At 45.0% G+C, this 22,782-nt stretch overlaps 2 protein-coding genes across 4 annotated transcripts in view; both read left to right on the top strand.

Moving 5' to 3' along the window:
* The window catches only part of LOC123514413 (cytochrome P450 2L1-like), a 5,387-nt gene extending 499 nt beyond the window's left edge, over positions 1 to 4,888 (top strand). Inside the window, exons 2-11 of the mRNA XM_045272334.1 lie at positions 82 to 197; positions 402 to 501; positions 684 to 814; positions 979 to 1,197; positions 1,311 to 1,510; positions 1,759 to 1,873; positions 2,127 to 2,307; positions 2,452 to 2,569; positions 2,679 to 2,823; positions 3,282 to 4,888. Coding sequence (XP_045128269.1) covers positions 116 to 197; positions 402 to 501; positions 684 to 814; positions 979 to 1,197; positions 1,311 to 1,510; positions 1,759 to 1,873; positions 2,127 to 2,307; positions 2,452 to 2,569; positions 2,679 to 2,823; positions 3,282 to 3,469 — 1,479 coding nt within the window. The 5' untranslated portion in view covers positions 82 to 115 and the 3' untranslated portion in view covers positions 3,470 to 4,888. The remainder of the gene's footprint in view (positions 1 to 81; positions 198 to 401; positions 502 to 683; positions 815 to 978; positions 1,198 to 1,310; positions 1,511 to 1,758; positions 1,874 to 2,126; positions 2,308 to 2,451; positions 2,570 to 2,678; positions 2,824 to 3,281) is intronic.
* Positions 3,934 to 16,598, top strand: LOC123514412 (alpha-(1,3)-fucosyltransferase C-like). 3 transcript variants are annotated; one of them, XM_045272332.1, is made up of 6 exons: positions 3,934 to 4,071; positions 8,685 to 9,218; positions 10,249 to 10,374; positions 13,861 to 14,194; positions 15,115 to 15,271; positions 15,485 to 16,598. In XM_045272332.1, exons 2-6 carry the CDS (start codon positions 8,784 to 8,786, stop codon positions 16,071 to 16,073), a joined length of 1,641 nt encoding a protein of 546 aa, XP_045128267.1. In that variant the 5' UTR covers positions 3,934 to 4,071; positions 8,685 to 8,783; the 3' UTR covers positions 16,074 to 16,598. The 3 variants fall into 3 exon arrangements, with proteins under 3 accessions (XP_045128267.1, XP_045128266.1, XP_045128268.1); XM_045272331.1 differs by having other exon boundaries at positions 15,112 to 15,271; XM_045272333.1 differs by lacking the exon at positions 10,249 to 10,374 and having other exon boundaries at positions 15,112 to 15,271.
* Positions 16,599 to 22,782: the final 6,184 nt, after the last annotated feature.

Genomic DNA, 22,782 nt, shown 5'->3' with positions numbered 1-22,782 from the left:
CAAGTACAAAATGTTAGGGTTGAAAACAGTGCCCTTGGTAGTGATGTCTTATCCTTCTGTTTTGTCTCCTTTTCATTTTAGAATACAAGACAGGCATCGGTGGCAAGCCGCTGAGATGTTGGTGGAGGTGTTTCTGTTCGCTGTGCTGGTGTTCCTGCTGTGGAAGACCTTCAGTAAGCCTCCAGGATTGCCTCCAGGTGCGTACCTCTTGACCTGACCTCCCACAACTTGGTGTAGTGAAACACTTGATGTTCGGAGAGTTCACACTTTGTGCAGAATGTGCACTACAGTGACAGCAGGAATAAAAATGTACAATTCAATATCGTGATGATAATTCTGACCTTGAACCGCGCCTGGCTTTGTGATTGGTAATGGCGCTACTTGGTGGTGTTGTCCCTCAGGCAAGTGGGGGCTTCCCCTGGTGGGCTACATCCCCTGGACCAGCAAGAACTTTGAGGAGCAGGTGATGGACCTCCACCAGCAGTATGGAAACATCTTCTTGTGAGTGACGCTGTGGACAGTTACCACCTCTCTGCATTCATATTCCTACTACACAATGTGCATATATGTTTAATTAACTTTCTCCTCTGATGATAGATGGAATTAGGTAACTTTGCTCATACGAGGACTAACAGCCTCTTGCAGCTTTCCTCTTTTTCTTATGTTCTTATGCTCCGACGCAGATGGAGGATGGGGACACAGTTAATGATTTTTATAAACGACTACAAACTGATGAAAGAAGCTTTCTCCAGAGCCGAATTTATTCCCAGACCAGATTGGGATGTACTGACATTAATAGATGAGGCTCCCCACGGTGAGACACTTCACAGCCTCATCTCAATATGATGATCTATGAATGTTGCTGAATCTTGATTCCCTTCCTTGCGTGAACCAGTAGGAAACGTAGGGGTGAAAAATATGTTAATGCAGAGTAATAAGGTACATCACAGGTGACTGGATTGTTATGTTCATCAACAGGAATCGTTTCATCTAGCGGCATTTTATGGCACAACAACCGCAGATTTACGCTGCGGCAGCTGCGTGACCTTGGCATGGGCAAGTCCTCCCTGGTGGGGGCGGTGCAGCAGCAATGCCTTAAGCTGCGCGAGACACTCGCCAAGGGGGCTGGAACAGCTGTAGTGATTAACCATCAGCTTCATCTGTCTGTGATTAATATCATCTGGTACATGGTGGCGAGTACGTGGCGAGTGACGCTGGGAAAGAGTTATTTTACTACATTATGCTTTTAGTCTTGTTGATTTAATCCCTCTTTTTATAAATGAATTTCACAGTGGTTTCTCATCCCACAGGCAGACAGTTTGATGCAGAAAACAAAAGATTACACGAGTTTGTAGACCTTTTATCAGATCTAGTTATACTTTCCAATCGACTGGCCATCAAGGACTTCATGCCGTGGATGCAGAATGTCATGCCGGATTTCCTCTTTAAACGCCTCATTAAATATCATGAAATGATGGACATGAAGGAAAAGTTCTTGCAGTTCTTTAGGGTGAGTTTTCTATCTATCTTCTTGCACATGTTATTTACATTGCACCTATTTCAGAGATTTTAATATTATCTTAGTGAACGAAATGTTTTAATTCTTCAGATGGTTCATTCCTCTGTATTCTTTTGTCTCTAACAAAACTATATTTGTGTTAAATGGGAAAGCGTCAGTCCTTCAATTGGGTTTAGAATTTGACCAGAGAAGAATCGTTTTATGAAGGGCGTCATTTCTATTTTCCTTTGTGTGGTCAGGAAGAGGTCGAGGAGCACAAGGCCACTTTGGATCCAAACCACCCGCGGGACCTCATTGATAGCTACTTGCTGGAGATGGAGGCAAAGAAAGATGACCCGGAAACAACCTGCAGCGGTAAGTTTGTTAGAGGTGTTCCATCGCTCCCTCGTCAATGGTGTGGTGTGGTGTTAAAAGATGTCTCTATCTTCCATATAAATTCCTATATAGTGGTATTTAGTCGCAGCTTAGTGCGTTGTGAGACACACATCACTTCCATTTAGATTTATAAGAATTCATATTACATTATGTTTCTGAAAATCAATATAAATTTCTGCCATTCCTTAAAACCATCGTTTTGGTTCTTTGATGTTTGACATGTCTATTTCAGAGAGAGATTTGATGTTTCTAATGTTTGAGATGTTCAGTGCGGGAAGCGAGACCACCTCCAACACCTTCACGTGGGTGTGTTGCTACCTGGCGGCACATCCGCAGGTTCAGCGCAAGTTGCATGCTGAGATTGACGAAGTGCTTCCCAGTGGAGCTCTGCCCACCTTGGCGGAGAAGTCTAGGTAGGTGATTCCCTCTCCTGTCTTGTTCATTTGTCAGTACCTGCTTAGGTGCCACCTTGTAAGTATAAACAGGTGTTGCACCATTTCGTAAGTATGAACTAGTTTTTAATGTCCTCCTTTGATTTTTCGTTGCGTCTGTCTCAGGATGCCGTACACGGAGGCCGTGATTCACGAAGTGATGAGAGCTTGTTCACTGATAAACTTCGGAGTACAGCACATGGCCGCCAGTGACACGCAGCTGGGGGGCTACACCATTCCAAAGGTCCGTTACTCCTGTGTGTTTCAATGGTTTGTGGTGCTAACCAGAACTAGAACATAATCAACTTGAGTTCTGGAATTACTGAGTCAAATAAGCAAACTTGTCTTTGCAGGGAGCAGTCGTGAGCACCACCGTCACGGCGATCCACTATGACAGTCGCTACTGGGATCGGCCCGAGGAGTTCAGGCCGGAGCGCTGGCTGGATGAGAACGGCAAATTCTCCATGGTCAAGGAGGGATTCCTGCCCTTCGGTGTGGGTAAGGTCTTTCTTTTCGTGTAAGAAGAATACCAGACTAGGTTTACAAAAGAATGTCTAAAAATTCATAAAAAATAAAAGATCTGCTTAGATATTGGTTCTTGAAAGTTGCTCTTCCTAGAATTCAACGTTTGAAAAGTTTGCCATCTTGAAAGTTCCTGATCTTAAACAGTACGGATGTGTGTGAACAGACCTCACGGATTTCACTGACACTGAACTGACACGGAAGTGAAATGTCGCTGGTGTGTGTGTGTGTGTGTGTGTGTGTGTGTGTGTGTGTGTGTGTGTGTGTGTGTGTGAATGGGTCTTTAGTCTTCGAAATGTGATGGTGAGTTATTCGTCATAAGAATTACATCATTGATTTGTTCATCTAGTTGCGTATTTCATCGTGTATTCAAACTCCAAAACTATATTACCTGCTTTCGTGGCTAATTTTCACTATGTTTTGTCTTACTTCAGGAAAGAGAGTTTGCGTTGGGGAAAGTCTGGCCAGGATGGAGCTGTTCATCCTCACAACCATGGTCTTCCAAAGCTTCGCCATCGCTCCTCCGCCTGGCAAATCTGTCAACTTGACACCTGATTTGAGCGGTTTCTTCTTCCGCAAGGCAATGCCCAATGAGTTCGTCTTCACCGCCAGGGAACAGTAATGGTCGCTATGGCAATCATCAGCCGTCCTGTAAAGTATGTCAGCAACAACAAATATTCTCTCGCCTTATCTTTATATTCCTTCACTTCCTTATCATTAACGACACTAGAGCAGGATATAAGTACAACCCTAACAAACCCTAACAACAGAAACGCACCTCATAAGTCACATCACGCTTCTCCTCATCTACATTCACTACATTCTACCTCTCACGCAACACTGACCACCATCACCACCACCGCCGCCAGCCGGTCTGCTCCGTGCAATGCCGTTTGGTCTTGCCTTACCGTGCCGTGCAGTGCCGTGCCGTGCCGCAGAGTCCCTGAACGTAACTTGATGACACGCGCCAATCGATTTCGCTCCCCAGCCGGCATGGCATTATGGAACGGACACGAAGCATTGTGAAAAATAAGAAGGCAACGAGGGAGACGGGAGAGAGCTCAGTCGGTTGTTGTAGCATTAGTGAGTGGAGTCTGTTGGTTGGCAGTGTGTGAGTGTGGGTGCGCTGCAGTGGAGTGTTCGGCAGCTTGGTACAGTGGAGTGGCCCAAAGTTAGCGTTCTTGTCCACCAGCGGCACGATACTTAGCTTTTCAAGACGACATAGTAAGTCCATAAAGTTTTGTGTTTACTCCTCGTAGCTCCGCAGTGGGTATTCTAGCGTGACATCCTTGTCGTGAGCGTTATTTTGTATATTAACTTCTTGTTGCTGTTTTTCTCAGCTTTTGTTGTTATGTTGTCTGTTCGCGTTGTAACCAGGCTTCATCTTGGTTTGGATTATGTCATTCATGCACCACAGCCCTGTTTTACACACTAGGGATCCTATATTTGCTACTCTGGACTCTGCGATTTTTCAACGTTCAGGAAAACCTACCAAATTTCTTCCCTTTTTCGTTCCATATATAGTAGGGTAAAAAGCAAATGCCCACCGTATACGACATCTATATATAGAACACACACACACACACACACACACACAGAGAAGCCTCAAGTGCTACGGCATTGATTCGTTGTGTCAGTTGAACAGCTAAGACTCAGTCACTCTCAGCCAACCAGAGTGAGCCTCGAAAAATAAGGTGCGGTTCTGCGTGTCAAATGAATCGATCCTGAGGCGTGACTGATTCGGATTCAGCCTTTGAGCCTCCTTGGTCTTTCCCCAGCACAATTATTAGAGCAGTAAGAGGACATGATAATAATGATGCCACTACTACTACTACTACTACTACTACTACTACTACTACTACTACTACTGCTGCTACTACTACTACTACTACTACTACTACTACTACTAGTGCTACTACTACTACTACTACTAGTACTACTACTTATGATAATACGCTTAAGACTTAACTGGGAACATTTTACAGCGATGTTAAATTGTGAGTGATAACAAATGGATAAATAAAGTAAGAAATAAAATAAATGATTAGTCTCATTCGTTACTTCTTCCTTTCCATCCAAACTTTTTTCCCCCTCCTCTTTCTATACTTCCTCGTCTCTTGCCCTCCCATCCTCCACGTCCCCTCCTGCGCCCTGCACCATCGAGCTGCAGTGTGACGTCACGCCCACACCACCACCAGCAGGTCATGCCAGGAGACACATTCACTGCTCTCTTTGTCTCTCCTCGCTATCCTCGCTGCCTGTCTCTCCTCGTTGCCTGTCTTTCCTCGCTCTGTCTCTCGTCGCTGCCTTTCTTTCCTCGCTCTGTGTCTCGTCGCTGCCTGTCTTTCCTCGCCCTTTCTCTCCTCGCTGTCTCTCCTAGTTGTCCTCGCTGTCTTTCTCTCCTCGATTTGTTGTTCCTCGTTCTGTCTCCTCGCTGTCCTCGCTGCCCACCTCGAACCTCCCTCTCAGCAGCCTGTCATGGCGAGCATAAAGACGTAATATTTGCCAATGTAAAGGTAAAATAAGGATGTGGTAACTCTACGAAGCTAAAGAAGATAGACGAAACAAGAAAAGATGGTAAATGAGGGAAAAAAGGGGAAAAATATACTCGAAGGAAGAGAGGGAAGAGATAAAACACAAACATAATGATACGGCAACCTTACAAAGCTAAAGAAGAGACGAAACAAAAAAGACGATAAATGATGGAAAAAGCGAAAATCATACACGAATGAAGAGGGAAGTGAAAAAAAAAAAATGTAAACACTCGGTACCAAAACACTGCTGTTCTGTTAAGTGTGCATCATCTCAGCCACGACAACGATGTGAGTAGTGCTAGTGGTGCTACGATAGAAGTTCTGTAGCGCAGCGTTCGTTACCTGTGGAAGTGTAGCCTTATTTCATTGACGCGTGCACGTGAGGGGAGTTGAAGTGGCGCCCGCTTGTCTCAGTTATGTAAGCAATATAACCTAACTTTTCACCATTCTCTTATTGTCTTTTTCCTGTGTATAATAATTGTAGTGTGTGGCTCGTAGTGTGCGATGCGATGCGATGCAAGATGAAAGATGGGGAGTGAAGAAGAGTTCGGACAGAAGGTGAAGTAGTAAAGAAAGTGTAGTAGTGAGGTGGAGTTGCTTTGTATTTGGCGTGATGTGAGGACCGTCTGTTGTGAGTCATGAGATAAAAAGGCCAATCTTCCGGAACGCTTTGCTCTCTCACCATCACTGCTTTCCATAGCCTCCAGTTGAAGATACCCGAGTTTTTAAGAGTATTCTTTTTATGGTTCTGGGAATAGTTTTTTAGAAAGAGAAACTGTCTTGAAAATCCTGCCAGTTGTCTCTGTGGCCTTGGAAAATTGTTGTAGTGGGAAAGGAAGGCGGCGTATGAGGTGTCTCCGTCGTTTTTCCGGAATGAATGCGGGTCGAGTCACGGTGAAGGGTGTGGGGGGCTTAACATGTTTCCAGGAACACTCTTACCTTCCCTCGAAAACTAAACAGAGGAGAATGAAAAGCAGGATTTGAGAACAAGAATGAGTCTAACTTAGAATCAAGAACCTCCTCCTGAAACTGATGAAAGAAAACGCGGAGTTGTACGGGGAACTAATGCAAACTTGTATCAGCTCGGCACACGATCTAGGCATTGTTCTAGCTACACACACACACACACACACACACACACACACACACACACACACACACACACACACACTGCATGGGAATATATCACGGCAACGATGGGAACAATACATTATGGAAGCGCTACAGAATCAAAGCTATACATTAAACACAAACAATAGTACGTCCATTAACCCTTCCCAATTATTACCACACACACACACACACACACACACACACACACACACACACACACACACACACACACACACACAAGCAGTACAAGCAACCAATATCTGCTGGCCAATTTGAGTGGCATCAATACTACTGAAATTAATGAACATAGGGAAAAATTACTAGACGAGGGTGGAAAATGGGATACAATATTTTTTTCGACTATTACCTAACATGAAAAAATAATGTTGACATGAAACTGATTGGTGAAATTTCCTTTATATTGTTGTTTTTATCATTACAGAGAGAGAGAGAGAGAGAGAGAGAGAGAGAGAGAGAGAGAGAGAGAGAGAGATGAGAACGCCCACTCAGAATGTAAATAAGCAGACATGTAAATACACAAAAAACACATTATGTTCAAGACACCCACACCATGCCACTCCACGCCATACCACGCCACGCCACTCCACGCCACGCCACACCACGCCACTCTACTCCACGCCAGACTGCCCAGAGGAAAGAAAGACCTAAAAAGTAAGATTACGTGAAAAATACAAATATTTCACCATTAAAAGCACACGAGAAAAGCGGAGTGCGAAGAAATAAGCTGGTGATATTGTGCGAGCTGCCAAAGTAATGAATCCTATAGCTTGTGGATTTTGAGCTGGAGATTCATAACTAAATGGTGAGGTGACATAGGGAAGGTGTGTAAGATGATTGCTTTAATAATTTCACCACTAGATAATATTTCTCATAGCCATTTGTAGCTTTATAGACACTTAATCTTTATACTACAGTCTCTTGATCATTTTTGTAGGGTAGAAATAAGTGTTGTAATACTGTACGTAGCAATACGAAAGTGAAGCAATGAAGAGAAGGTGTTTAACCACTCCTTCAGTACCATGACGCGTTTCCATATTCCTTCTGTTCACTACTTCGTGATTATATACAGCTTTAGAAACTTATGTGGGGGATTAGAATAGTGAAGGTTGTGGCCATTCATCTTCTAGCCTCCATAAACCCTTCCTGATGTCAACAAAATGGTCTAATCGTACACAAATCTCAAGGTAAAAATGTGTCCCAGTATTGAAGGGGTTAAGATGACAACTGTAATGTTTTCACTCCCACAAACATTGATAGTATAATCTTTGAGACGATTTATATTACACTGTATAGTTAGAGACAGAGGGAAACTACACTACATACCTTCCCCAAACCCCCCCCCCCCGTCATACCCCGAAAACACACATCCACTTCCTCAATACCACTTAGAATGCAGTGTGACAAATAATGACAAGAAAGAAAGAAAAGAAACCTCGTCCACAACACAGCGAAAAGACAGTATTAGGTCTATCCGCCTCAGGATCGAGATGAAAAGTTTAAAGTTTTCAAAGGGGGAGCATAAAAACAACCACCAAGTTTTCGGAAATGCTGTCCAGTGTATAACCACGAGGAGAACAAACTTTCGGATCCCTTAAGTGGTTTACTAAGTTTGCCGAGTGGTTGGCGGTTGTGTCTGGAGCCTGGTGGTGGTGATGGTGATGGTAGTGGTGGTGGTGGTGGTGGTGGTGGTGATGTTGGTGGTTCTTATGGTTATGGTTGACAGTGGCGATCTTAAAGGAGGGAAACATGGTAGAGAATAGTAGAGGTTAGTTATCAGTCAGTGAGTCTTTCACGAACTAACTAAAGGAGATCAGGTCAAGTTTTGCAGTCTCCTCGATCATCTATTCTCCTTTTTATCTTGTTTGTGTTTACACGGTGCAGAGGAAAACACAGAAGTGGGAGTGACAAAATACATAAAATGGTTGTTGGTATGTGGTTGTGGCTATAATGGCAGTGGTGGTGGTGGTGGTTATAGTCGTGGAATGAAGATACTAGAGGTCAGTTTTCATAGCCAGTAGTTCAGAAGCTGCCTTGATCAACTTGTCTTTTGTATATAGTACTGTAATCTTCTCTTTTTTTCGTTCTTTATGTTTATTTGCTACAGAAGGGAAGGCAGAAGTGGGAATGAAAACAGTGATGATAACTAACACGTCACTTTTCTCAACGCAGACCATCTCGGGGCAACAGGAAGACCAACGGGAGGGAATGAGAGTGAAGAGAGCGGCAAGGTGAGGACGTGGCGTTGTGGCAGCCTGGCGTGTGGAGTTGATGGCCCCGTGGAGGCATCATGGTGCGGGTGGCGCGGCTAAGGCTCTCCTTCCTGTGGCTGGTGGGGCGGGGCTCTTCCTGGCGGCGGGGAGAGGCGTGTGGTCTTCACTGGTTGCTTCCCTGGACAACTACCTCAGCCAGCACGTCAGTTATGGCTTCCAGGAGGACATATCGGCGCATCCGTCCATCACCACCAAGCGTCAGGTGTCCTCCATGCTCGTCAGGTCGATGGACAGGTCGTCCGGTAAGAGAGGTTCCCAGCAGGGCAGTAAGGACGATAAGACTGTGCTGTTCTGGACGTCGTGGTTCGGGAAGTCATGGTGGGTGCGGCTAGGGGGCGGCATGGACCTGGGGGCGGCTCAGTGTCCGGAGACGCGATGTGTGTTCACCCATGACCGCTCCACGCAGCACGAGGCCGCCGCAGTGCTCTTCCAGGTGAGGCCATGCAACTCAGTGATCTTTTGGTATTATTCAGATTTCTCTCATGTCCTTTACTGTGTCTCCCTGCACCACACGGATCACTCACGGCTGCAACACACACACATGGTTAATTTTTTCTTGAATTTTTCTCTCGAACTGCATATTCCTGTTAGTTCTGTCTCAGTCATATTATTTGCAACTTTTTTCTTATACCATGCGAGCTTTTCAAGGCGGTTTATGGGCTAAAGGAGGTCTTTTTTGGGTACCTCCTATCTGAAATCCGTTACCCCGAGTAATAAAAGCCTTCCTACACTCCGCCATGGCCAGGAATCGAAAGCGCGCGTGGTTCCTCATATCCTTTCCTCGTTTCCCTGGACCATACAGATGACTCACGGCTAATATCGACACACCTATGGTTCGTTTTTTTCTTGACTTTTTCTCTTGCACTGCATATCCCTTTTAGTTCTGGTTTAGTCATATTATTGACAATCTTTTCTTTTCTTACTGGCATGTCGTGGTGTTCCCTTCTTCCTGTTGCTCCTTTTACAGTCATTCTTTCTTTCCGTCCCTCTTGTTCGTTTTGGATTATTGTCTCTTCCTGTTACTCATCTCTACTTATCCTTACTCCTGCCTTCTCTCCTCCTCCTCCTCCTCCTCCTCCTCCTCCTCCTCCTCCTCCTCCTCTTCCTGCTCCTCCTCCTCGTCCTCTTCCTGCTCCTGCTTCTTTCCTTTATTCATGTCTTGCTAACTTTTCCTCTATGATATGCAGCAGTTCACGCTATTAAGAGCAACCAATGGAATCTTTATAAGGATCTACAAGTAAGAAGGGAATAAAAGGAATAAGTTTTACAATTTGTAGCCAGCACAATGTTTGGACGTGGCTGTAGAATAAGGAAAGATGTCTTACGTGTATAGCTGCTGGTAATTAAGAAATGTTGCACCAAATAGAAGTGAAATGGTTATTAAGTCAGTTAGATATGACAATTTACTCTCTCTCTCTCTCTCTCTCTCTCTCTCTCTCTCTCTCTCTCTCTCTCTCTCACAGTCTCAGGGCGTGGATGTGCAAGACTTTCCCCGTGGGCGTCAGTGGTGGCAGCGTTGGGTGTGGGTTCACGTGGAGGCACCGCCCGCCTCTGCAGCCGCCTACCGCAGGCTGCACCACCGCTCCCTAGTGAGGTCTTTCGCATGAAAAGGAGGGGGAGGAGCAAGGGGAGGAGGAGGAGGAGGAGGTGGAGGAGGAGGAAAAATTAGATATAATTTTCAGAATAAATATGAAACGTAAGAATATTCATGATGTGATGATATATATAGAACACCATGATATAATAAGACAGAATATACAAGTTTCTCTCCATGTCTTCCTCCTCCTTCTCCTCCTTCCTCTCCTTCTCGTCCTCTTTCTCTTTCTCCTCCTCCTCCTCCTCATATTCCGTTCCCCAGTTTTTATTCCATTTTTCGCCATTCACGTTCCTCTGGTTTCCCGCACCACACACGGATCAGTCACGGCTGCAAGGCAAACATCGACCCACACATTGTTGTTTTTCCCTTGATTTTTCTCTTTAACTGCGCATCTCCTTACTTCCTCCTCTTCCTCCTCCTCTTCTTCCTGGCATTTGTTCTCATCTTCCTCGTCCTTTCCTCCGACCTTCTCATGCTCGTCTTTGTTTTTTTCTTCCTTCTTACCATCCCCGTACCGTTCTTCATTTCTCGTCGTTGTCGTGGTCACCGTCGTCTTCCTTGTAGACTCGACTCAACCACCAAACACTCGTATTTGTCTGTCTTCTCGTTGTTGTTGTCTTCATCCTTCAAATTTATCTTCTTAACCTTCACCTCTTCTCTCTCCTTCTTCACCTCCTTGTAGACACTCTTCGGCTGGTCTTTCAGTCCCTTTTGCTCCTGCTGCTATTATTGTTGTTGTTGTTGTTGTTGTTGTTGCTGCTGCTGCTGCTGCTGCTGCTGCTGTTGCTGCTGCTGCTGCCGCCGCTGCCGCTGCTGCTGCTGCTGCTGCTGCTACTGCTGCTGTTGCTGCTGCTGCCGCTGCTGCTGCCACTGTTGCTGCCGCCGCAGCTGCCGTTGCTGTTGTTTTGCTGCAGCTGATGCTACTACTGCAGGTGCTCCTCCTCCTCCTTTTCCTCGTTATTGTTCTCTTTCTCCTTTTTTTGGTGAAACTTATTCAGTCCTGGTGTTGCAGGAAAGACGTTGAATAGTGAGGGGAGACTGACGTGCCACGAAATAAATCCTCTTAAAAGTTACCACATTTCACGCAGAATAAAGCTTGTCAAACTTTTACACCGCAAGGCACTGACTCACAAGGCAGCGCGCCGCCCGTGTGTGTGTGTGTGTGTGTGTGTGTGTGTGTGTGTGTGTGTGTGTGTGTGTGTGTGTGTGCGTGCGTGTGTGTCTAGCGCGGAAGTTTGCTGAAAAGGAAGCCAGTGTTATTCGTCTCGATGTTGAGTGACTGAGGGTGACTAACGTGCTGTTTCCTCTCAAATAAACATTCAAATGTGATTGTTTTTTAATTGTCGCTGTCGCAATCTTTTTATGACCGTGATGAAGCGATATGAAGGAAATCTCATCCCTTCTGCAGCATCACCGCGCCGCTTCTCCCACACAGCAGCATGGGGCGTGGGGGCAGCAGGGATGAGGGAAGGGGCCTTGCATGTTCATCTCGCCTTCGTTTCACACAAGTAACGAGGATATGATTAGGTTAAAGTGCAGAGTAAAAACGCTGATTTCCTCGTTAGACGCTAGAAAAAAAGTAATGAATATTCTTCTGCTCTGCATCGCCTCCTCATTATCTTGAAAGTTTCCTTGTGTAAGAATTTCGCTTCGTTTCACCGCCTCGTCAGTGTTCTTCATCAGATCCTTCACGTTACCCATGTCCTCCTCATGTTCTTTACTCTCCCTTGTCAATATCCTTTTTATTTTTGCCACCGCTACAAAACACAACACCAGTAATCCTGCAACACATCTCTTAATAAAAACCAGCACCAGAACTGACTGATGGCTTTCACACCACACTCCTCCTCTGATGTCCACCAACACCACCGCCAACACCAACATCAATCAATACCAACACCAACACCAACACCACTGCAACTCCAACTCATCACACTCCCGCGTCAGCTGGTGCCGTATTTGATGCTCGTTTGTCCCCAGATTGAGATGAAGAGAAGGCACTGAGAGGAAGAGCCAAGACGACAGGCTGAACCGGACTGAGCTGCACTGCGCTTGTCTAGGCTGGGCTGGCCTGGGCTGGGCTGGGCTGGGCTGGGCTGTAATGGCTCCTGCTCTTGCTCCTGCTCCTGGTCCTGCCTAACTCCTCATGCTGCACTTCTTGGCTGCTTCTGAGGCTTTGATGCTTTTTTTTTCTTAATGCATAAAACTATTGGCACGAGCTGCTCATGACCAGTCAGTCGCCACAGCTTCCCGGAGGACGCCACCAGCACTACTTGAACTGGCCATCCACTTCCCAGTCCCCACTTTAATAGCACTTAGGTAGGGGGCTGACCTGACGTGTATGTGTGTTTGTGTGTGTGTGTGTGTGTGTGTGTGTGTGTGTGTGTGTGTGTGTGTGTGTGTGTGTGTGTGTGTGTGTGTGTGTGTGTGTTTCATTTTGCCTGAGATGTTGATGTCCATTAATGCTAGTTTTTCTTTACTATTGTCTTCTCTCACTGTCTTTTATTTTCTTTTCTCCAGTCTTCTCTATGCTTTTATCCTTCTCTTTTTCTTCTTTCCTTCCATCTCATTTTGCTCATATTTCTTCTTTTCTTTTTTCCTCTTTCTCTCTCTATCTCTGACATCCTCGTGAGATGGTTTTTTTTTTTAAGCTTTTTTCCAGCTTTCGTTTTACCTCAGCTCTTTCTTTTATTACATTCTTTTTCATTATACGTCCATCTCCTCGCTTTCCTCCTTCGTTCTTATGAAATCCACTTGAGCTAGACGCCGCCTTTCTTCACCTCCTATTGCTGTTTTTATTACTTTACTCGGTCTTTCTCTGCTACAATCCGCCGTTCAACATGTACCCCTACATACATTCTTGCTCCCCCTTTCATCTCTGACAATTTTGTACGCCACTTACCAGCGCACGCCTGGCCGTCATTCACCACTACAGCGACCACCAGTGTCTTGTATAACTTTATGACTCGTTCAGCCTCACGCTTACTCTTATCTCACTGTTTATTATCTGGATACATACTTTCTACTGTGATTGGTATTTTCAAATGGTTTATTTTCTCATAAGGTGTGTTTCTCAAAGGCTATGGAAGTGATTTATCGAGTTTTGTGATTGTTCTTTTCATATTGATGATGCAGTCTTGTTAAAGTATTAGTAGAATGGTGGGTGGTGAAGAGAGCACTTACTCCTCAGCCCGTTTTCCCTTCACCACCTATTACCAAGTAGTCACGATGTTCTCATATATAACTACGATCATTAAGAACATCCTTGAAGATTCTCACAAACTAGTCGAGACAAAGACACCGAGACATTTGAGAATGTTGTTCTATTTTTACAATTTTATAATACTCATTGAATTACGCACAATACTAAGCATATTACATAACAAGAATGCTCACTCTGCAACTTAAAGTGTAGCCAATCCTGGGTAAAAACAGATAGAAAACATACTGAAAACTGAGAGAAAATCTTAACCCGCAGGAGGAGGCCGCCCCTCGGGACCTGAGCAGCCTCTTCAATTGGACCATGACTTACCATCCTGCGTCAGACGTCTTGGAGCCTTACGGAGCCATACTGCCGCTGTCTCACCGAGGGGAAGGACGCTCCACAACCAGTCCTGCCGCCCCCGCCTCCTCTACTCCACCAGGCTCTACACTGCCTCCACCACATGACAGTCTTTCCTCGCATCTTCGTCCCACCTTCCTCAACCCCTCCAGCGGCCCTTACGTGGCCTACCTCTCCGCTCTTCGCCTGGGAAAGACTCTGCCTCGCTTGCTTCCCCTCGGCTGGTCCCACTACGTCGACAGGGATGTAGGTGCGTGTGTGCGTGTAGGTGTGTGTTTGTAGAAAAGCGTATGTATGCTTTTGTTTGCGGCCGTATGTGCCCAAAGCGACACTCAGCTGTTGCAAAATGCTGCTAATTGTTTCCTAATGGTTCACCCTCCCCAGGAGAGGGAGAAGCAGGGAAAGGGGAAGGTCAAAGTCCTCATTGCCGGGGAACAAATAGTCGCCCTCGCCACCCGGAGCTAATCTATACGCAAATGCAGGCTGCTCTCCGTGCAGGAAGCCTCTGCGCCATCTGACTGGGGAATTCCTTTTTTAGCCGGAGCGCGGCCCAGGTGGCTGGGATACACTCGGGCTTGAAATTATGCTCGTCCCATTTTCACGTTCCCTCATCGTTGCATGGTAGAGTTGTGCGGCAAAGGCTCCTACTGCACGCCGCCCACTAGCACCTGAGTGCAGCGCTCCATTGGCCCGCTGAATGATGAAATGACATTTTTATCTTTTATTTATTTATTCATATGTTTTTTTTAGGAACTGGGTTTTGTATATTTCATCACATGAAGTATCTGAAGTGTTTGTCTGCGTGCTTCATATAAGCACGTTACTGTAGTGATTAGCTGGCCTTGTATCGCGGTCCTCTGCGGAGTCAGCGGCGGGGCAGCGGTGCGGGGGTTTGTTAGCCTGAAGGCTGGAATGTGAGGACAAGGACGCCGATGAAGGAATGAAGAACTGAAATTTGTTAAAGGATGGAGAGATAAAATCAAAGATGATAGCAGCGTGGAATCTGACTGTAAAGAAAAGTGTATGAATGGATTGCGTGCAACACACACACACACACACACACACACACACACACACACACACACACACACACACACACACACACACACACACACACACACATGCACACAGAGGACGGCTAAGTGTATTAATGTTGACTATTCTCAGTAGACCGGTCGGGTGATTCCTGGGAAGCCTTCCTGCAGCGGCCGCGTCTGGTGGCGTGGATGTCCTCCCACTGCCACACTGCCTCCCGCCGCGAGGACTACGTGAGGCGCCTACAGCTGCACGTGCCTGTGGACATTTACGGCGCATGTGGCCCCCTGAGGTGACTGTCTTTTTTTTACGAAACACAGCAATGATTGAATATTTCTGATGGGATGAATATTTTCCAAAGTGTATCTGAAACATTGGCAGGAAAGTTTCGTGCAGTAAACTTCAAGGACTTTCGTTTGCTTAGACTTCCTTGCTCTTGTTTCTAATGCACAAATCTTTATTCATAACTCCTGCTGTGGCTGGTGGCTCTCCGACACGCGGCCAGGTGCAGCAGGAGGGAGGAACACCGCGGTGACCGGTGCTGGCGGCAGGTGCTTGGCCCAAAGTACCTCTTCTACTTGGCCTTCGAGAACGCCCTGTGTGACGCTTACGTGACAGAGAAGCTGTGGAGGCCGCTAGTGCACGGCCTGGTGCCCGTTGTACTCGGGGGCGCTAACTACACGGCCATCCTGCCACCAAACTCCTACATCGACGCCGTCAGCCTCACGCCACGCCAGCTGGGCCACCTGCTGCGTCGCCTCCAGAAGACGCCTCAAGAATATGCCGAGTACCATTTGTGGCGAGCCTTTTGGCGGCCGACGCTGAGGCCACCCCTGTGTGAGCTGTGCCTCAGACTGCACGGCAAAGTGAAGAGGACAACTCAGGAGACCTGGCAGCCTGGTGGCGGGAGGCGAGCCAGTGCCGCGCTCCGGTCTGGACCTGGGCGTGAAAGTCTTGCCTTCGCTCTACCTCCCTCCCTTACTCATTGCTGCTGCTACTGCTGCTGCTGCTGCTGCTCAGTGCCTCAACAAGATGCAATCCTTCCTCGTACAGGTGTGGCAGCAAAAATGGTTCGCATGTACGTATATTTTTAAGACGTCTTTTTTACCTTTGCATTGAGAGAGATTCTCGTGAATAAGTGCATCATATTTGATACATGAAGGGGCACTGGAGATGAAATTCTCAGTGTCAACTATCATTAGGTAACCTTTGAATGATGACAAGCGGTCATCACTGACCGGCTCAGCGATACAGTCCTGTCTCTTCACCTCACCTCTCTTCACCTCACCTCTCCTCACCTTACCTTATCTCACCTCTCCTCACCTCGCCTCACTCAGCTTGCAACACAAGGGGAAAAGGAACGTTGTTAGGTGGCCATTGTATATTCTCCTCCTCTTCATCCACCTCCCCCTCCTCCTCCTTCTCCTCTCCCTCACGTTCGAACCCTGTCCTGGGCAGTGTTCTGCTAAAGAGAGTCATGGCAGGGACCCTCCCAAGATACGCTGCCTATACCTGAATTTAATTCCCTCTATCTCGCTTTTTTTGCAAATTGTTACACTTAGATATACTCAAACTTTTTCATTCTTGTTTCATTCATGAATAAAATAAGAATTTTCTGGTTCACGTGTATTCTTTACCTTATCCAAAAGGTTCTTTGTTTTCTCTTATCAGAGAGCTAGCTCAGACAACTCTCCAGTCACACCGACGGTGCCGTGATCTCACAAACTGTTTATTCTCTTTGTTGATGCTCTAACGTTTCAGATTATCTTGACCACTGGTTATGCTCGCTCGGTGTGTCATATCAAGGCCTTGGTCACGTCCCTACTGGTCTATGCATAACAACGCTGACAGGCTGAGCAGAAGGTGAGACAATCTTTGGCCATTAAAAGCCTTGTTTGGATTGAGAGATTCAGGAAACAAGCTGCAGCCAGAGGTCTCGTTACGTTCCAAGATTATTTTCAGGTTTCTGTAGTTTGTAGTTCTGTAGTTATGTAGTTGGCACCTTGGCATCCTCTGGCTCACGGCCGCGTTGCCTCTCATTTGTTGTCTCGAGGCCTATCCAATTGTCTGTCTCTCCTTCTTACTTATGGGCTTGAAATACTCGGGCAGACAGGAAGTCTTCGAGGGCAGGCCTATCTGTAATGTTCGTCCTCTAGATATTAACTTACATTATTTGGTGATTACTGGCAACTTCTTACTCCAGAAACTATTGCAACCGTATACAGATGATGACACTGTACGTAGATAACAACAAGATTTGACAAGAAAAACGTTAGGAATGAGAATGCCACACTGTGTGAATTCTGAAAGACACGAGGAAAGTAAATACTACAAAGGTTGAAAATTACTTTGTCTGGTCACAGGAGTTTAAATTGTACCTGCCGCCAATATTATGTAATTTCTTATTCCACCCACGATAAAAAAAATTAGCTTATACTGGCGGAAGGTACAACTTAAATTCCTGTGAAGCAAACATTAAGAGTGACCCGGATGAAAGAAAACGAGCATCAGAGAGTGACGCCGTTGCTAAAGCGATATTTCCGAGTGAGACTGTGACATCATCGTCATCATCAATAGTGTTGACAGAAAGTAATCCTTGTGGCTTTGTGTGTGTCTCCGTGGCCATTCTCTTCATCTCTCCCCAGTGTGGTTTACGTAAGTCACTATTCTTCTCTCCGTGTTTGTTACTGTAAGGTTAATGTTTAGTGTACACAAGACAGTTACTTTTATGAAGATTGGTCTGTGTGGAATGAGGTATTCACGTCAAAACAACCTCCTCCGCCTCCATCTCTCCTCCTCCTCCTCCTCCTCCTCCTCCTCCTGTGTTTTTGGAGAATATTTTCCGTATCGGCCTTCTTTAGTCTAGCCGCTGCGGGGTGGCGGGGTGGTGGATGGCAGGGTGTCTGGGTGGCGGGGTCTTGTTAGAGGTCCACGCTGTCTTAAAGTTGTACTGCTTACCTTCTGACCTTTCTCTGTCTGGAAAAAATGTCCTTATTAACCCTTCTTGTACTGGAACACATGGAGGTAAAAATATTAATCCCTTCAATATTGAGACATTTTTACCTTGAGATTTGCGTACGATTAGACCATTTTATTGACATTAGCAAGGATCTATGGCGGTCAGAAGATTAATGACCACAGTCGTCACTATTTTAATCCACACATAAGTGTCTGAAGCTGTATAAAATCACTAGATAGTAAACAGAAGGAATATGGAAATACGTCATGGTATTGAAAGGGTTAACCTCCACCCCCCAAAAAAATCTGAGGGAATGCTGAGATAAAGGTGACTTTCGGTGTTTTTCCTAACAAAGTTATTATTTCCTGCTAGTTTCCGGTCTGTTTTGAATTAATTTGCATTTTTTTCCCGCTACTGTAAAAATGAAAAGCAGAAAGATACAAAAACTTGCCGTAATCTACCAGAAAGAGAGAAAAAAAAATTAGATTCGTCTTCGCAAATCAGTTAATTAACACACTTATTATTTCTTGGTAGTTTTCGGTCTGTTTTGAATGAATTTACATGCTTTTTTTCCCCCGTTACTGTAAAAATGAAAAGCAGATTGATAAAAAACTGACCGAAATCTACCAGAGAGACAAAAAATAGTTTCGCTCTCACAGATAAGTTAATTAACCTATTATTTCCTGGTAGTTTTCGGTGTGTTTTGAATTAATTTACATGTTTTTTTTTCTCGTTACTGTAAAAAAAAGGAAAAGCAGAAAGATAGAAAACTGACCGAGAGAGAGAAAAAAAATAGTTTCGTCCTCGCACATCAGTTAATTAACACACAAACATACAAACAACTACTGGAATAGGTATGCATCCTTTCAGCCATAAGTTGGCAGTAAGAGTATTATCATTTCTAGGTTTACACAGTAGTCTCCGGTTTAACTCTTCTTCAAATGCGAATTACACTGTGATTTGGCCCGCCGCCGCCACTCGCTGCATATATCAAGGCAGACAATGAGCTCACAACGCCACGCTTCAATGAACCTCTTGGTGACGACAACTTGTGGCGGAACAACTCACCACGAAGGAGGGCTGGACTCTGTGTGTGTGTGTGTGTGTGTGTGATGGAGACACTGAGAGAGAGAGAGAGAGAGAGAGAGAGAGAGAGGTCGTGATATAGTATTGTATAACCAGACTTCTCCGTATATCGTATGAAAAAAAATATAATAAAAGAAAGATCTTATGAGAAAGGGTTAAATGTATTCCTTGCAATGTCGTATCACTTGAGATTTTTTTTTCTCCCACACTCACCATTAAACAATTTTCTTCTTACATTCACCCACAGTGTTCGTTCTATTCCCCTCTGCACTGCTGTCCCTTGAATAGTTCCTTAGCTTGGGGAAGAAAGGAACGAAAAAAAACTCTTATTCTTTCTGTAGCGTGTATCCAAACAATGCTTTTACTTTAGTGCTGAAAGTTAACAAAAGACTGTAGCAGCAGAAGGGACAAAAGAAGGAAAGATGATGAAAAACGCTTACAGTCTGGGAAATATATAGGTAGGAACGTAGAGACTGGCAGTGGCGGTGATGGTTGAGGCGATGGGGGTAGTTCTGAAAGTTAACAAAAGACTAAAGCAGCAGAAGGAGGAAAGAGGACGAGAAACGCTTACTCTCTGTGAAGTATATAGGTGGGAACGTGGAGATTGGCTGTGGCGGTGGTGGTTGAGACGATGGTGGTGGTGGTAAAGTTAAAAAAAGACTGAAGCAGCTGAAGGAAGAAAGAGGATGAGAAACTCTTACAGTCTGGGAAGTATTTAGGTGGGAACGTGGAGACTGGCTGTGGCGGTGGTGGTTGAGACGATGATGGTGCTAGTGGTGGTGGTGGTTGAGACGATGGTGATGGTGGTGGTGGTGGTAATAACGGCAGCGGTAGCTTTGGAAGAAGGTAGGGCGTGTGGGTGTTGATAAGGAGAAGCGGCATAGGGAAAAGGAAACTGCCTCCAGCCTTTCCTATTCTCATCGTTCACCTCTCCACGAACACGGAATAGCTTCTGGTGCAAAGAATGGCCCTCTTAACTGATGCCGTAAAGATAGAGAGCTGAAGGAGAGGAGAGGAAAGAGTCACGTCTCAGGAACCATATTCTTGAACACTTCTGCCCCACCCTGACTTAATTCAAAGGCTGCACTGAGTCTTAAGGATACTAATTATGGTAACTGGGACAGATTAACAAGATTTCCACGTTGATAGCAGGAGAAACACTATTGGAAACCTGGTTAATCTTTACGGTTCTAGGGACAGATTAACAAAATTTCCACATTATCAACATACACTATTGAGAACCCGTCTTGTCTTTATGGTTGTAGGGAAAGATTAACAAGATTTCCACGTTATCAACAGGAGATACATTATTAAAAACTCGGCTAATCTTTGTGGTTCTAAGGACAGATTGATAAGATTTTCACGTTATTAATAGGAGAAACACTATTGGGAACCCGGCTAATCATCTCTGTGGCCTTTCAAAATAGTCGTGGCGAGAGAGCAGTGCGTTTCTAAATACGAACTTTATCACTCTGAGTCCGAGGCGAGAGTAAGGAGAAGCAGCGAAGGTGAAAGATCATCTACTGTATACTGAGCCAACTTTTCGTCATAAAATCAGAATGGCTTGGAGAAATGTGTTTATATTTTCCTGCTTTTTCTTTGGTTCTCCTTTTTGGTTCACTGGTACGAATGCGTTTCCTTATCGCGTGTTTCCTTATGTTTCAGGCTGACAGGTGGTAATAGGTATAGGAAGAAAGACACTTGTATATAAATTTCATACAGTCATTCCCCACGTGTTGGTATGATGACCTCTTGCAGGTTCCATTATTGTCCTTATGGTGTTCTAGGCTGTTCTCTCTCTCTCTCTCTCTCTCTCTCTCTCTCTCTCTCTCTCTCTCTCTCTCTCTCTCTCTCTCTCTCTCTCTCTCTCTCTCTCTCTCAGAATAACTAGGTCACGTTGGTTCAAGTTTTTATCCTCCTCAGTTGAGTTATGAGGGAACGAAGTCATTAGGATGGTAATCACAGGAGGTCGTTCGCCTTACTAACGATTCTAACGCAGCGAGGAGACTTCATGCTGCGTCTCCAACTGCCAACTGCTGCCGGATGAGTGATGGTGCGGAGCTATGGGACTGCTTTAGCCAAGGTGCCTGCAGTGAAGTGGTGTTTCTCTTTTGCTGACTTTTTCTTATGTAAGAGGGAGAACTGCTAAGGGCAAAAAAATATGTTAGAAAAAAAAAGGCCCACTGGAATTGCAGTCTCCATAAAAGATGCAAAAGAATTAGTCAAAAGATTGCGATAAATGTCTTGACACCTCTCTCTTAAAATAACTTAAGTCGTAGGAAGCTGGAAATACAGAAGCAGGTAAAGAGTTCCATAGTTTACCAGTGGAAGGTATGAATGATTGATAATACTGGTTAACTCTTTTATTAGAGAGTTGGACAGAATAGGGATGAAAGGAAGAAGAAAGCCTTGTGCAGCGAGGCCGCAGGAGGAGGGGAGGCATGCAGTTAGCAAGATCAATAGAGCAGTTAGCATGAAAATAGCGATAAAAGAAAGGGATGCAACATTTCGGCGGTGAGAAAGAGGCAGAAGACACTCAGTCAGAGGAGGGGAGTTGATGTGACGAAAAACTTTTGGTTCCACCCTATCTAATAAAGCTGTATGATTGGAATCCCCCTAAATATGCGAAAAGTACTCCATACAAGGACGGATAAGGCCCTTGCACAAAGTTAGCAGTTGGAAAAGAGAGAAAAACTACACTATTACGAAAAATATCAGAACTTATTGTAGCTTAACACTTCTATCTGTCTGCTTATCTACCTGTATGTATATTATTATTTATTTCTTATACAAATAGACAATATTAGTTTAATATTTCAGAGATTCTCGTTACATTGTTTGATAGGCAGGTATGAAAAGGCAGGTAGGCTGATTGTTATGTTCCTAATAGTAGATAGGTAAAGAGGAAGGTAGATACAGGTAAGATTAGTAATTAGGTTGGTTGAGATAGATAAGTAGATAGATAGATAGATAGATAGATAGACCAATGGATAGATAGATAGATAGATAGATAGATAGGCAGATGGATACATAGATACATAGATAGATAGATAGATAGAACGATAGATACATAGATAGATAGATAAAGAGAGAGAGGTAGATACACAGATGCTACAATTTCGTTTTCGTTTGGAAATAGTTAATTCATTACTTTCCTAATGAGATGCAATCGCAAATTCATTCTCTCTCTCTCTCTCTCTCTCTCTCTCTCTCTCTCTCTCTCTCTCTCTCTCTCTCTCTCTCTCTCTCTCTCTCTCTCTCTCTCTCTCTCTCTCTCTCTCTCTCTCTCTCTCTCTCTCTCTCTCTCTCTCTCTCTCTCTCTCTCTCTCTCTCTCTCTCTCTCTCTCTCTCTCTCTCTCTCTCTCTCTCTCTCTCTCTCTCTCTCTCTCTCTCTCTCTCTCTCTCTCACCATTCAATTACAGAAGTAAATCCCAGAAGGAGTGTTTCAAATCCTTCTTCCTTCGTCGTCTTGGTTTCCACCGCGGGCAACACTTCAAGACATCGAGTCGCGGGGCGGGGCTAGGCTGGGATGGGCTGGGACGGGTCGGAGCTTGGCTGGGTTCTCTCTCTCTCTCTCTCTCTCTCTCTCTCTCTCTCTCTCTCTCTCTCTCTCTCTCTCTCTCTCTCTCTCTCTCTCTCTCTCTCTCTCTCTCTCTCTCTCTCTCTCTCTCTCTCTTTTTTTTTTTTTTTTTATTTAAACAAAACTTAATACAAAGGAACATGTACCCAAAGGCGCACTGTCGTGTGCTACCTATTCT

This window comes from Portunus trituberculatus, chromosome 37, assembly GCF_017591435.1.
Source record: "Portunus trituberculatus isolate SZX2019 chromosome 37, ASM1759143v1, whole genome shotgun sequence".
Classification (NCBI taxonomy): domain Eukaryota; kingdom Metazoa; phylum Arthropoda; class Malacostraca; order Decapoda; family Portunidae; genus Portunus; species Portunus trituberculatus.
The sequence above is the reverse complement of the archived record's forward strand: the minus strand, read 5'-3'. Positions and strand labels throughout refer to the sequence as shown.

Excerpts from the sequence above, each read along its gene's own strand:
- LOC123514412 (XM_045272331.1), top strand. The coding sequence starts at position 8,784 with ATGGCCCCGTGGAGGCATCATGGTGCGGGTGGCGCGGCTAAGGCTCTC. Across the intron at positions 9,219-10,248 it reads CCGCCGCAGTGCTCTTCCAG|TCTCAGGGCGTGGATGTGCA; the intron begins GTGAGGCCATGC and ends TCTCTCTCACAG. Across the intron at positions 10,375-13,860 it reads GGCTGCACCACCGCTCCCTA|GAGGAGGCCGCCCCTCGGGA; the intron begins GTGAGGTCTTTC and ends CTTAACCCGCAG.